Here is a 16,229-nt window from a genome sequence, read left to right as displayed (position 1 = left end):
GACAAGGTCACAAACGAAGTGTTTCTGGAAAGAGCAGGTGAGAAGAGAAGCTTCTGGAGTTTCATTGTTAAAAGAAGAGTGCAATTTACAGGCCATCTATTAAGACATAAAGGACTCCTGAACACAACCATAGAGGGATATGTCGAGGTAAAAAGACCAAGAGGAAGACCACGGCTGAGGTACATGGATCAAATCTTGAAAGATGTGGGATGTAACACCTATAAAGAAATGAAGAGAAAAGCTTAAAGACACGCAGAATGGAGACAAGCTGCCATTGTAGCTGTTGCAAACCAATCCTTGGATTGACCACTACAGAAGAAGAGAAGAAGAAGCAACGTACGGTAACAGTTTAGCCAAGCAATGTACGGTAACAGTTTAGCCAATGATGTCACATATCCCAACACTTTAGTGCAACAGGTACCAAAAACGATGTTTTTTTAGAGAGATCTTTAATGCAACTTATCACTTAAACTGCATATTTCTGTAATGCATGAATATAAATTGATATACCATAAGTACCAAAAATCAATGTGGGAGCTGCTCAGTTTTCTTCTGTTAGCCAGCCATAGCATAGGACCCATGATGTAAAACACACTGTTGTCTCGGGAACTCATAAATGCTGAAGATTGAATGCACATGAAAATCATTAAGGATCTCAAGTCTGGAATCAAGAACATGAAAAATATTAAGTACACAGTAATGCTAACATACGCCACATTAAAGATCTCTCCAAAATACGTTATTTTTAATACAGTTTGTTGTGATAAGTGGTTGGAAAAGTTTTGTCGGTGGGTAATATGCTACCTATATCTGACCTCACAGTTAGCATTTGGTGTTATTTAGTATCTGATTATGAAAAGGCAGAGATGTCATATGTACACTTCTTAGAGAGGGCTGGAGCCATACCTCCAACTGTTACATGTTTGAGCCCTCCCCAGTATGGAAACAATGAGCTGCACCAGCATAGACAATTTAGTGCATTAATGGAAAGCTGTATTTCTTGCAGGTATTAGATGAAGAGGCTACTCTGAATTGTGTTTTATATGCAGAAGATGTCACAGTTTGATCAGAGAAAGAGAATGTTCTACAAAAAGCAATTTATCTACTAAGTTAACTAGCCTAAGACTATACCCACAAAGAGAACTAAAACAATGGATTTTGTAGGATTTGACTCTTAGAGACTGGTAAGAAGTAGTTCATAGTATGAGTTTCCAGTAATGGTGTTCTGCGCACACAGACTAATATATAGTATCTGTTGACATGCTGTTAGCAGAAGTACACTTGTGTGGCATTAGCTGCTTTGGGTCATAGCAGGGAGGTTGTTTTGGTGGGTATGGCTGCTTTCCAATTATTGTCGAAAAGCGTGCAGTTGGTGAGTAATTTATGATCTATCTGCAGTTAAAACTACTGTCATCAACACATTTAACCCATGGCAGTTGACTCTGCCAGTCAGTCAAGACATCCATGGGGTACACTCTTGACAGTGGCACATGTAAAAGCCTAATGTCTGCATGACCTCATAGTTGGAGTGTCACATGAGTTGGACACCTCTGATCAAATGAATTGATGTCACATGTCATACCTGCCCTGTGCTCAACTGTCATGCTGACTGTCAGTACGAGGTTTTGTAACATACCAGGGACTGTCAGTACGAGGTTTTGTAACATACCAGTCACAGAACGTGCTGAATTACGGCATTTGCCAAGTTGACAGGAGCACTAACCCTTCAACAAAGCAGTTATTTCTGCTTAGTTCCTCATGAATCATCAGTGATTATGTCTTAAAGTTCTAAATAAGTCCACACACACACACACACACACACACACACACACACACACACACACGGGGGGGGGGGGGGGGGGGGGATTGGGACTCAGTTTATCAAGTGAACTACCTGCCACTCACCTGCAGCTCTCTGAGTGGTGCAGAACAATGATTCAGACTCAGGACTCATCCAGTTTCTTTAGTTTTCCTAATCACTTAAGGCAAATGCTGCGATAGTTCCATTGAATAGGTCTTAGCCAGGTTCCTACTCCATCCTTCTCCAGTTTGAACAAGTGCTATGTCTTTAATGAATTCATCTCCAGTGTGATGTTAGTCCCTGCTTTATGAACATTTGCATTAAAATATGTTGGGGATGTTACTTCATAATGGTGTAAATAAAACTAGTTCTGTCTACTGTACATGTATCGTTAATTAAGATGACTATGTGTGAGGTACCTCTGTGGCTGTATATGTGCTGCTGGGTTCTTGTGGAATCATTTGGCAGAAACTTCTTTGGAAACCTAGTATAAATTCGATGAAGCACTGCAATCTGTATTTGGTGCAAGCTTTGAAGAACACTGACAAAGGACTGCAGCAGCATTTCTGTATGGGTATGTTCAGGCTAATAGAAGAAGATGGTTTCTATGAATAGTGACTGTCAAGTGATCAAAAAGTTTTCACACTTCAGGGAAGGTGTATATAACATGTAGATTTCTTAATCAGAAAATACTAACTCTTCCACGGAATGCGAATTGAATTTGCCAGAATTCAATGTATTTGGCGCTACTTCACCCCAAAAGATTGAGGGGCCTTTTTATTTGTGGAATATGCTATTACAGAGGCTACCTATCCAGCACTTGTGTTTCCAGTACAAAGCCCACAACCAGCTTGTGGTCTGCACCAGGACAGCAGGCGCTCCTCCTCCAGAGGCTGTTTACATCCCATGTTTGGAACCTTTACTGTCGATAAATGCTGTGTTTACACACTGGCTGCTAACAGGTGCCACCAGGGGCATCATCATTGCTCTTTGGCAGCTGTCTTCATCTGAACATCCTGTTTCCTTCAGCCTTGATCTTCCCAGGACTCCATGCCACTGTACTGGTAGTGCTATTATGAAATATTGACTCTCTATTTGTGCTAGTGTGATCATTGGGCCGACGTCGCTATGGACTCGATTCTGTTACTCATATGATTTCAGTTGTTATTGTATTTGACATTGAACTCAGATTTGTTGTGTTCCTGTAATAAAAGCATACTTCATTGAAGCCTGGGAATTGTCACTCATCAATCACTAACGTGTGTGGAGCTATGACAGAGAATACAAAAATGTTCTTCAACATTCTGCGAGAACGGTTCTTCTGAAAGGTGACTGAAGACGTTATTGACTTCAGTTTTTAAGCGTATTGATAAATTGAATTTAATTTAGCTTTGAATTTCATCGTCGTAGGGTGGTAGTTCAATGATCATACTCTACTGCAGTAAGAACTTTTTATATATCAGGGCAGTGGTACATTGGGAGGGAAAATGGTGTTAGCACTCTGATTACTAAATAGCAAAATCAAAAAGTTCATTTTTAACTTTGAGCATATTTCAAAATCAGTTGGACAGTTTACATTGATTATTGATTCTTACGTTATACTGACTGGTGCAGACTTGATCTCAAAAAGTCTGGCCCAGAAACTGCCACATAACTCTACAAAGACTGCCTCATGTGGTCACTGCTATGTCATCTTAAAAATTATATTTCAGCAATCGAAAGTACAATGTTATATTACTGAAAGCATAATATTAACTGATTACAATCAAAAGTTGTAATTATGGAAAAAATTTACACTCATCCAGGATCTCCATAAATTAGAAAAACTACTTTGGAATAAAAATATTTAAGAATGTGTTACAATCTGTGTATGATATTATACTGTGTTACATTTTATAACAATTATTTTAACTAATCTTTTAAATTACATCCAAATAACAACAGGAAATTAATTACTCTCATAATTTCAGTATTCACATGAAATGTTCACTCCCACCTTTTGGTGTGAAGAAATGTTAAAAGTTCAATTCCAGAAATGTAAACATGTTTACAACTGCAAGAATTTTCTTTAATTTCTTAATTTGCATAAGAAAATTAAATAAGTGGCTTAAAGCTACATAAACAAGCAGTAGAAGTTGAATAAAAGATCATGTCATAGTAAAACATATGAATACACAAATTAGACACTCTACATAGTGAGCAATTAGAATACACAGTTGTGGTATCAGGTATCGTGTTTGACTTGGTATCGGGAGATGCTGTAAACGTTTTCCAACTCTGCCACATTATATCCTCCTCATCTTCATATCAACAGCCATTGTCACAACAATGAGTTAAGTGTGCAGCAGGTGTTACTCAATAAATTCTGCACTGCTCTTCATTTTCACCTATCTCTTGTTCTTTCTTATGATATAATTTTATGAAGTGTGATTTATTTGCATTCCAATTCATAAAATACTAAATGGCCTTTGAGTTCACAACACTGCAGCTGTTCATTGATGATGTAGGCATGTTACGAAGTATTTTTCGCAAGTATGGTTATCTATTTACTATACATTGTGTCATGAGTTGTGTGAATTGAATGTTTGCAATGTGCCGAAAAACTTTATTCTGTTTCTCTCTGTGCAATACCTTTTCTATTGTAATGTGCTACGTTTTGAAATTGTGTACTTCATTTTAATTCATCCTGTATTTTAGAACCTTCCTGTCTCGAAGTGAATCTGAACAAGTCTTGATCCATATGTGGCATTTACTTTTTAAACATTACACACACACACACACACACACACACACACACACACACACACACACACACACACACACACACACACACACACACAGAGAGAGAGAGAGAGAGAGAGAGAGAGAGAGAGAGAGAGAGAGAGAGAGAGATTTGGGTGGGGGGTGGCGGGTCAGTAAGTCACCTCAGGTTTAGACCAGGAAGGTTACGGGGGTGAAGGATGTGCTGCAAGGATAGGTCCCATCTGTGCAGCTCGGGAAAGTTCGGGGTGACGGGAAGGATACAGACGGCACAGGTTGTGAAGCAGCCATTGAAATCCCGCATGTTGTGCTCTGCTGCATTTTGTGCCACGGGGTGGTCCACCTGGTTTTTGGCAACAGTTTGGCAGTGGCCATTCGTTCCAATTGACAGCTAGTGGGTTGTCATGCTGTGCAGGGGTATGTAACATGGCTGCTTTCACAGGGGGCTCGGCCTCTGATGGGGTACAATAAGCATGTGACGGGACTAGAGAAGGTGGTGCTGGGTGGATGGTTTGGGGAGGTCTTGCATCTGGGTCTTCCACAAGGATATGATTCCTGTAGCAGGAAATTGGGGGAGGGAGTGGCATAGGGATGGACTAGGATGTTGTGGAGGTTGGGTGGGTGGCATAACACCACTTCGGGAGGGGTTGGAATTACTTTGGGTTGGATGTCCCTCATTTCAGGGCATGATGATAGATAATCAAAGCCCTGACGAAGGATGTGGTTCGCTCATTCCTGTCCAGGTTGGTACTGGGTGACAAGGTGGCTGCATCTTTGTTGTAGGTTCTTGGGATGGATGTGGGGATCAAGTATGTGTGAGGATATGGCACAGGAGAGCTGTTTGCGATTTAAGTCTGGAGAGTATTGCCTGTCTGAAAAGGCTTTTGTAAGGCCTTTAGTATACTGGGCGAGAGAGTACTCATCACTGCCGATGCATCTACCATGGGTGTGAACTTAAACAGCAGCCATTCTTTCACTTATTGTAGACACAAACTACAGTGGTTTAAGAACGGATCAACTTAGTATTGGTGTGAGGTAATTGAACTTAAATTTAAGCAAACCAGATAGAACGAAGTTTGAAAAAAAGGGAGCTCGGGCCGAGCTGCCGAGTTGCCTGCCACGTGTGTGAGGTGTGCTTGCTTGTGTGAATGAATGGTATATTTTTCTCTTTCTTTTTCTGATGTAGACTGTGCCCAAAAGCTTATGTGTGTCTTTTAATTGTGCTGTCTGTAACTTAATGTGCCATCTTTACGTAAATAGCAGCTTTCTTTTCCTACTGAGTAATTTTTTCTTTTTAGATCTAGCTTCATCTTTAGGACATTCTTGTTCTTTAGTCTGTTGAAAAGCTTCATTCCCTTATATTGGGTAATCTGAGAATATAATATTAATCAGTGAACAGGAGGTATAAAACTATACTTTTGTAGCATCTTTGTTTTTTAATATATTTTTCCCACGTGGAATGTTTCTTTCTATTATATTCATATCTCTATCTTTTGTTCTATATGAATTATCAAAATTATTTTTCTTGATTAATTCTGCTTTACTGTATAACAAGATGTTTAGAGAGGGGTTTGAATGGAAAGTTCCAGCAAAAGCAAAAATAAACAAATATAAATAAAAAGTGGTTGATATAGTTCCCTTGGATGTGCAGCACACAGTAGTGGCCCTCGGAGCATCAGTATACACAGTATTTTACCAGAGCTTCTCCAGAAACAGTGCCATACTATCTTACTGATTTAATGTAATTGTGGTAAACAGTTTTCTGTGTTTCCATTGTTTTGGCACTGGATAATATTTGAATTTGCAAATGCAAAGCTACATAACTTACTTAAGAAGTATCCAATTTGCACATTCCAGTTTAATTTCCTTTGTAGATAAGTCGTAGAAATTTGACATGTTCTGCTTCATCCGCAGCCTTGTTTTTATGAAGTGTTTTAATTTGCAGGAATTTTTATTGTTGGATCCTGTTGTTGAGACATTCACAGTCAACCCAGTAAGCTGTACCCAGGTTTCCAAGTTGTCAATTGTATTTGAAATGCAGTGAGATATTTTATTGCTTCATGATTTTCAGTTAAAACATATACGTCATCTGCAAACTGAACTGATGGAGAGTTAACATTGATGGACAATAGAGCCCTGAGGAGCTTCATGTGCTACTGGTCTTCTTTTTAAAGGAGAGTTTGCTGTGTTTGACAAGACAGTTACTCTTTGCCATCTGTTATGTAGACATGAAGTAAGCCATCATAGCATGGTTGCCCTAGTTAGATAATTATCTAATTTGTGAATTAACAAGGTGTGGTTTATAAACTGAAGGTCTTTGTGAAAGCAGAGAGACAATTCCTGCCATTTTTATTATTCTCGTCTGTTGAAGTGTTAATCTTGTCAACAGAGTTATTTATTGCATCTTGATTGAAGCTGTTATCAGAATCAGGTTATTGTAATGTCAGCCACAAACTACAGACAAATTTTGTTACACTGCTGTTGCAAAACATAAATGTATGCCTTTAAACTCCGAAATCCAGCAAAATGTCAAGCAAGCTTTGATATGTCATTGTTTCAGGGTCTGTCAGCATCACGTGATCGACTAGTTACAGAATTCACTACTGACATGTTCAGTGCTGAACGAAACTACTCAGAACATGGACCTAAAGCTTCTGGTGGAAGCTCATTGAAACAAGAGCAGCAGAATGAATTTGGTGAACAGTCAGGAGAATATCAAAGAGTAAAACAAGAAGTATCATTTGAGTATGATATTTTCAAGAATGATTTGAACCCTGTAGAAGAGTCTGAATACAATTCTAACTCGCAGATGTCCAAAGGTCTGAACTTTTGGATTTTGCACAGTTACTACATTAAATAATTATATTTTTTGGGCTATTACTTTTCTTGCTTTTATCATTATTGAAAAATTGTTGTCCATGTTGATACTTAGTTTAGTTATGTGTGTAAAACTAAACTCCGCATGAACATGCCATGTAGGGCCAACAGAACTGACCAGCTGCTGTATCATCCTGGGCCAACTGGCATCACTGGATGCAGATATGGAAGGGCATGTGGTTTACACACTGCTCTCCCAGGAGACTGAGTTATTTGTGTAAGGAGCAGTCAAGTGAAAATAAGACAGGTGGAAAAAAGTAAGTAAACTGTCTATTATTTCAGAAGTAATCACCGTAACTGTTAATACATTCATGCCACTGTGAGACAAGACGGTCAGTGCCTTCATTAAAAAATGTTTGCGGTTGGCTACGGAACCACAATTGTACTCAGGCATGCACCTTTTCGTCTGAAGCAAAGTGACAGCGATGAATGTTTTTCTTTAGGACTCCAAACATATGGAAATCATATGGGGAGAGATCAAGACTGTATGGAGGATGTGGGAAGGCTTCCCAACAGGACTTCTGCAGCATAGTCAGAACAGTGTCTGCCCACATGCTGCCAAAGTTGTTTTGACTACATTGCAGAAGTTTCAGTGGGAAGCTCTTACATATCCTCAATACAGTCCCAATCCCTCCCCATGCGGTTTCCATATTTTTGGAGCCCTGAAGAAAGACATTTGTGACCATCAATTTGCTTCAGCTGAAGAGGTGCATGTCTGTGTGTAATCATGGTTCCATAGGCAACCACAAACATTTTTCCATGAAAGTACTGACCGTCTTGTGACACAGTGAGGTAAATACACTCCTGGAAATGGAAAAAAGAACACATTGACACCGGTGTGTCAGACCCACCATACTTGCTCCGGACACTGCGAGAGGGCTGTACAAGCAATGATCACACGCACGGCACAGCGGACACACCAGGAACCGCGGTGTTGGCCGTCGAATGGCGCTAGCTGCGCAGCATTTGTGCACCGCCGCCGTCAGTGTCAGCCAGTTTGCCGTGGCATACGGAGCTCCATCGCAGTCTTTAACACTGGTAGCATGCCGCGACAGCGTGGACGTGAACCGTATGTGCAGTTGACGGACTTTGAGCGAGGGCGTTTAGTGGGCATGCGGGAGGCCGGGTTGACGTACCGCCGAATTGCTCAACACGTGGGGCGTGAGGTCTCCACAGTACATCGATGTTGTCGCCAGTGGTCGGCGGAAGGTGCACGTGCCCGTCGACCTGGGACCGGACCGCAGCGACGCACGGATGCACGCCAAGACCGTAGGATCCTACGCAGTGCCGTAGGGGACCGCACCGCCACTTCCCAGTAAATTAGGGACACTGTTGCTCCTGGGGTATCGGCGAGGGCCATTCGCAACCGTCTCCATGAAGCTGGGCTACGGTCCCGCACACCGTTAGGCCGTCTTCCGCTCACGCCCCAACATCGTGCAGCCCGCCTCCAGTGGTGTCGCGACAGGCGTGAATGGAGGGACGAATGGAGACGTGTCGTCTTCAGCGATGAGAGTCGCTTCTGCCTTGGTGCCAATGATGGTCGTATGCGTGTTTGGCGCCGTGCAGGTGAGCGCCACAATCAGGACTGCATACGACTGAGGCACACAGGGCCAACACCCGGCATCATGGTGTGGGGAGCGATCTCCTACACTGGCCGTACACCACTGGTGATCGTCGAGGGGACACTGAATAGTGCACGGTACATCCAAACCGTCATCGAACCCATCGTTCTACCATTCCTAGACCGGCAAGGGAACTTGCTGTTCCAACAGGACAATGCACGTCCGCATGTATCCTGTGCCACCCAATGTGCTCTAGAAGGTGTAAGTCAACTACCCTGGCCAGCAAGATCTCCGGATCTGTCCCCCATTGAGCATGTTTGGGACTGGATGAAGCGTCGCCTCACGCGGTCTGCACGTCCAGCACGAACGCTGGTCCAACTGAGGCGCCAGGTGGAAATGGCATGGCAAGTCGTTCCACAGGACTACATCCAGCATCTCTACGATCGTCTCCATGGGAGAATAGCAGCCTGCATTGCTGCGAAAGGTGGATATACACTGTACTAGTGCCGACATTGTGCATGCTCTGTTGCCTGTGTCTATGTGCCTGTGGTTCTGTCAGTGTGATCATGTGATGTATCTGACCCCAGGAATGTGTCAATAAAGTTTCCCCTTCCTGGGACAATGAATTCACGGTGTTCTTATTTCAATTTCCAGGAGTGTATATTAACACTTATGACAATTACTTTTGAAATATAAACAGTTTACTTACTTTTCTCCATCTGTCTTGTTTTCATTTAACTACCCCGTATAATTTCTACGCATCGTAATTGCCACATCTTGCTATGATGTGCAGTGAATCAGTTTAGAATTATAATATGTTAATTTTATTATCTATTAACTTTTTAATGTGCTGTGTAGTTAGTCAAAAATTTTTGTGTGCGAATAACTCACTATTTTCTCTGTAACGTGAAGACTAGTATTGTATTTAGGAATGTTACTGTTGTTTTCAAACTGTATTCAAACTGTGATAGATTGTTGACAGCGAACTTAATAATGGACTAAATATATTGTGAGGCTGTTGGTGATATGCACCACTGTTTAAAGAGCTGTCTACAAAAGATTCTAGAGTGAACACCACATGTTATCTTTATAACACCCTCCTTTGTAACAAACATGCTCTTCATTAACAACGAAATGCTTCATAATATTGTGCCATAAGACAACAGTAAATAAAAATAAAAAAAAGTAAGCCAACATTGGGACCTTTTCTTCTCTGATATTATCTATATGCTGAGCATAAATGTTTGACACTGGCAAGAGCCTGAGCGTATCTCGAGCCACATCGCTGTATTATGAAGACTGCACCCGAGTACAGCTTGGGCCGTGGTTTTCTCAGTTGGTGAGCCACCTGTCACCTGAAAAGTGGACTCAGTTTGTATGAGAACAATGTCTGGATATCTCACTACCTGTCCCATAACCAGTGCTGCCTTCTGTTGCCAATTTATAGAATTTTTTTGAAAGAAACATTAGTGAACACTGAATTGCTGTCGATAATTTCCAAGCCAGTGTATGATTGTATGGATGTAATTTTGTGTGCGTACTTCTTAGGTTTCACAGTTTGCTGTAACTCTGCTACTAATATGTAATTTTGATAAGTGAGTGAGAAATTTTGAGCACAAGAGGAAAAAAATTAGTCAGTAACTCGCCTTTCACTTTTTTAAGGATAATTATACTTTCTGCTATCATTATTTTAAAATTTATAATCTATCAAAGAAGTAGCTTTAAATAATGACCTGTCTTCTTGGCCTGATATTCCTCCAAGTGGCCGGTCTTCAAAGTGTTAGAGCAGACTACTAGTATACACTACATGAAGTGGGATTATGCCTAAGAATGTGCACTGTTGAGGAGCTCACAAAGGCTACCCCAATTGTACTAGACGTGGCCAACTTTTGTGTACAATTTCTTAGTTATATGACATGTTTACATGTAACTTTATACATAGTTTGCAGTGTGTTGTTACATGAAATATTTTGATGCTTCTGATACAATTAAATGAACCTCCTGCAAGCAACCTGAGTTGAATATTTTTGAGTCATTTGATTGATGACATCCCCACAATACTTTATAATGTTTCTGGCCTCTGCTTGCCTTCTTCACTCACTGCTACTTCAAGATGTAGTGTGCTAAGAATAATGATATTCTTGTTCTTCTTCCCTTGGTACTGTGGCTGGGTGCATTCTGACTCGTCAGTCCTTTGTTTTGCGATGATGGTGGAATGAAAATCAAAATTATTCTTTTGCACGCAGTTGGGGTTTCTTGGCAAATCTTGTTCATTGTTCTCACTTACAAAAATACTGGATATTCTCGCACCATGCTTTTCTTGTAAGTAATTGCTCACAAATTGTAATATTTTCACCAGGGTGGTTACAGTGGGGCAGTTTTCATGATCTTGTTTCGTATTCCAGAAATAAGAGTGGGCTTACCAGCAGTGTTGCATTGAACTGAGGATGACTTTCCATCAAAATGGAGGAATCTGATAAGTTTAAAGAATCTGTTTCTTGCTGTTGTATTGCTCAGAAAATTATACCTCCATGAAAGTGACCAAAGGTTGTCCAAGGAAACATCTTTATCAAAAAAGCACCTCGGGTTACATGACAGCAATCATTTTTTCTCAATTCCTCCAATGATATGGTCCATGTAGTGTTTTTTTATTTCATCCCAAGCATTTGATTCCATGTATTTTTATCATACACAGCATCAGTTTATCAAAAATAAGTCAGAAGGCAGTGATGATGTAATCATCCATTTGGTGGCTGGCTCATGTAGTGAGCTCTCCCCTCTCCTTCAGGACACTCAAGGCAGCCCTTCCTCCAAGTGACAGGTGCTAGTGACCTTCCATTCCATTCCATTCTCTCTCTAGCTGCCATCTTCACTGTTGCTCCAGTTGACTCCTGAGACTGTGGTGGAAAATATTGAGATGGGGAGACAACTACTTACAGTAAATGCTCTCATTTTTGTTATCTTCGCTATTAGCTGTCACTGGCTGAAAATTACCATCTGAATCTGATAAATCACTTTCTGGCTCACTATCTGAGTTCTCCAGTATATACTAGGTCTCTTTATTAGTAAGACCACTAACTAATGAGGCAAGTAACAGCAGCAACATAGAAACCTTTCTGACAATATATGTATCATCGTTTGAGGCAGCAATTGTTTACCAAAGTAAAATGCAATGCAAGTACCTTTGCAACAATGAGAACAGCAATATTTAAGAAGAGGTTAAGCCTGGAGTCAGTTGATCTGTCCCAGTGTTCTAGGTATACTTCGTGAAATCGTGAAAATTTTGCGAAGTGCAATACACTGTTGTCACAAGTAGGAGAAATGAGGAAAAGTTATGAAGTTTGGCAGAAAGATGTTAAAAGCTAAATTTGTTATTGTGTAAATGAAGGTTGCAAGATGTCCTTTGATCATTTCGCTGTTCTAGTGTTAAATATTTTGGCTACCTGAATGCCATAATTTATTTTTTAGCTGTTTTCTTTAATAACTAAGTCCTTACATTCCTTAAAATTTATATCCCTCTTTCTCTTTGAACTATTTCCATGCAGATTTAATTTCATTATCTGAATAATTAATTCCAGATATTATATAGAATTTATTGATTTTTCAATCACCCTTCATTAAGTCAAATCAGTATTACTTGTAATATGTGAGTATTCCTACTTTTCACTCAGGATACTTAGATTCCTTTTGTAATGAAAGACATTCTTTGTTTTGTTTTGATGCCAAACTTTGTTTTCTCAGCAAAGCAGCTGTTAAGGATTGACATAAACCCATCGTTAAATATATTTAACTTGGAATTGACATCTGCCACGACTGTTCAGTTAGCTTCCTTTAAGACTACTTTTTAAACTTTCTGTTGTCTCTTCATTTACTTCAACAATTTTCCATGCCAATAATTTACAATAATCAGCTAGGCCATTAAGTGTGGCCAGTTGTGCATCATGATCAGAGAGGCCAGGAAAACAGTGTGATCACATCATGAAGCACAAGAAATATGTGCATAATGTACTTTTGTTATTAACATGTGTGTTTGTTTTTTGTTACAGAAGCTGTGAAGACTAGATTAACAGCTTTGGAAGCAGAGTTAGCTGATTTGCGAACACGACGGCAACAGCAGGAGCTAGAAATAGCTAACATAGAAAATCATGCCCTTCGAGTGAGGTTTCTAGATATCCTTGACAATTTATTGGCAGAACAACTTGAAAAGGAACAAGAGGTAATATTGGCAAATTTCATTTAGTTGTGTAGAATAATTAGCTAAGAATAGTCAGCTGTCATTAGTAACATGTTGTATGATGTTCAGTGTCTTTTTATGTCTCTGTTTGCTATCAATATCTCCACTGTACCGTAAGTAGATATGTTTACTTGTTTCATTTTTCAAACTCCTTTCATATAATGATAGTAATTGTGCTAGTTACCATGACCATAATAGGGCTTTTTTTCAATTAATTGTAATTCAGAAATTTTAGTTTTGTACTTTTTTATTGTATGGGTTCTGTCAGTAGTGTTGACTTAATGACAGAATTTTCTGATGTTAACTGTTTATAGGCTGTTCTCTGCATGACCACTCAGACTTGAGAAAAATGCAGAATTTATCTGTGAATTTCATTAATGAAATAATCATGTTATTCGTGCGCGCGCACACACACACACACACACACACACACACACACACACAGAGTCTTTTTTTGTGCACATCTACAGTGTGCTGTAAATTTCCGAAAAGAGGTAATTTTCTTGTGTAGGCTGATATTTTATTTTGAAACAAGCACTTTATTTCATAATTAACAATTAGCTACTTTCACCCTGTTGGACATTATCAAGTTCCATCACACAAAAAATTGTTATGCTTACACCATATTGTAATTCATACTGCCATGTGGGGAAAAAAGGAACATGTGATGGCATCTCTAATAAGAGTTCAGTACAACTGTTGTAGATACAGGCATAACTGTGACACATTTCAAGTCCATATTTAAAATGTAGTATGTAAAATAGGGAAAGACAATGACTCACCTATAACTGATTGATGCGTGGAGCACAGAAACACTTGACAGGAAACAGCATCCACACTAGCATTCGAGCACTAGCTCTTTTTTTCTAGCGAGAGCGCCCATAACCACGCAGGCACCCAACCGTGTGGAAATGTGTAACCCATGTATGGGTTTTGTTACTGTGCAATCATTGATAACAGCGACAAAAACCTCAGTATTAGTAAAATCCTTTGGAGAACCAACTGTGACAAAACTGTCCCACCTAGTATGCAGAATATATGAGAGGTACTTCACCTGCTTCAAGAGGAAAGTAATAAACGTAATGTCAAACAAGGCAGGTTCTGATAAATGTATTAGAAAACCTTCAGTTTAATGGCCGTACAGCCTAACTCGGAAGGCAGATAGAAGAAAGAGAAACCTACATTTATAACATTTGTAGATTTAGAAAAAGCTTTTGACAATGTTGAGTGAAATGCTCTTTGAAATTCAGACGCAAGGATCAAAATGGTACCTACAAGTTGTACAGAAATCATACTGTAGTTCTGAGAGTCAAAGGCGAGGGAAATGATTGAGACGGGGTTTGCAGATTGAACATTGAACAAGCAACAAAACAAAAATTAAGGCAAAATTTGGAAAAGGAGTTGAAGTTAAGGGAGAAGACTTAAGATTTCCCAGTGACATAGTAATTTTGTCAAAGACAGCAGAGGACTTGGAAGTTCAGTTGAATGGAACGGTTAGTGTCTTGAAAAGCAGTTATATGATGAACATCAGCAAAAGTTAAGCAAGGGTAATGGATTCTAGTCTAACTGAATCAGATGATGCTGTGAGAATTACATTAGGAAGTGATACACTAAAGATTGTAAACAAATTTTCTTGTTTGAGCAGTAAGATAACTGATATGGCAGAAGTAGAGAGAATGTTAAGCACAGACTATCAATATCATGAAAAGCATTTCTGAAACATATAAATGCTTTAGCAGCTAACATAAATTTTTTAAGGGGAAGTCTTTTTTGAAATATCCCATATGGAAGTGAAACATGTACGATAAGTAGTGCAGACGAGAAGTGAATAGAATCTTTTGAAATAAGGTGCTACAGAAGAATGCTGAAGATTAGTTGGGTAGATTAGATAGCAAATGAAGAAATACTGACCAAATTAGGGAGGTAAGAAATGCATGTTACAATCTGCCTGAAAGAAGGATTTCATTGGTAGAACATGCCTTGAGGCATCAGTGAATATTTTATTTATTAATGGAGGGATGTATGGGGAGTAAAACTGCAGAGAGCTTGAATACAGCAAGTAGGTTCTAATGGACGGGATGTAGGGTGCAGTAAGTATGAACAGATAAAGAGACTTGCACATGGTAACTAGCACAGAGAGCTGCATTAGACCAGTCTTTGGACTGAAGACCACAACAACAAATCACCATTAAAACACTTAAAACACAGTTTTTTATTTAAAACATGCTGGGGACATATTGCATCTACTTACATATCGACTGTATGAACATTGTAAAATGAAAGCTAACACCTCTGAAATGCATTGCTTTAAATCCTGCCTAGTTGTCAAAGATGGGGTGTCTAAAAAATCTGCTTTCTCAGGTCATTAGACAACAATTCAAGCAAATCATATTAATGAGTTTTATTATGAAAAGTAAATAAAATACTTAACTTTGAGAATTACTTAGATTTGTCACAAGCAAAGGGCGACAGGCAAAATAAACAAGCTTCTTCAGTATATACAATTCCTAATACGGCCAGTCAGGTGCGATGCTTATGTTCACTTCAGATAAGGGCCGCTGCTGTCACGTTGTCATCCTGGAGAGGGGTCGGTCAGCATGCAATTGGCTGACGTCTATCTTCTCTATCATTCCCGACTGGTATGCCGGCACTTAACTTTGTGCCGTAACACATTCCTCATAACATTCCTAAATAGAAATGTAGAAGCTAATACCCTAACACAGTATTATGTAAACTGGTGTAGGTGAGGACTGTAAAGAAGATAATGTTCCAATGTTTCATTTGTGAATAGAATAGGAAGAATATGAAATGGCACTGCTAATATGCCAGATACCTAGACCACAGGTGACACAATACATTACAGAGACTATTGTTAACATTTACAGAAACTTGTTATAGTAGAGGCATTGTCATGGATGAGGGGATACAAAGACCCTCAATGGGACGATGATGTGGTTTGGTTCACTCACACCACCTCTGTGAATCTTACATGTAG

General features: G+C 39.6%; 1 protein-coding gene across 1 annotated transcript in view; it reads left to right on the top strand.

Moving 5' to 3' along the window:
* The window catches only part of LOC126162900 (transcription initiation factor TFIID subunit 7), a 75,244-nt gene that overhangs the window by 56,396 nt on the left and 2,619 nt on the right, over positions 1 to 16,229 (top strand). Inside the window, exons 6-7 of the mRNA XM_049919708.1 lie at positions 7,122 to 7,380; positions 13,047 to 13,216. Coding sequence (XP_049775665.1) covers positions 7,122 to 7,380; positions 13,047 to 13,216 — 429 coding nt within the window. The remainder of the gene's footprint in view (positions 1 to 7,121; positions 7,381 to 13,046; positions 13,217 to 16,229) is intronic.

The sequence above is a fragment of the Schistocerca cancellata genome, chromosome 2 (assembly GCF_023864275.1).
Source record: "Schistocerca cancellata isolate TAMUIC-IGC-003103 chromosome 2, iqSchCanc2.1, whole genome shotgun sequence".
Lineage (NCBI taxonomy): Eukaryota > Metazoa > Arthropoda > Insecta > Orthoptera > Acrididae > Schistocerca > Schistocerca cancellata.
Note: the sequence above shows the minus strand (reverse complement) of the source record. Positions and strands in the feature narration are given on the sequence as shown.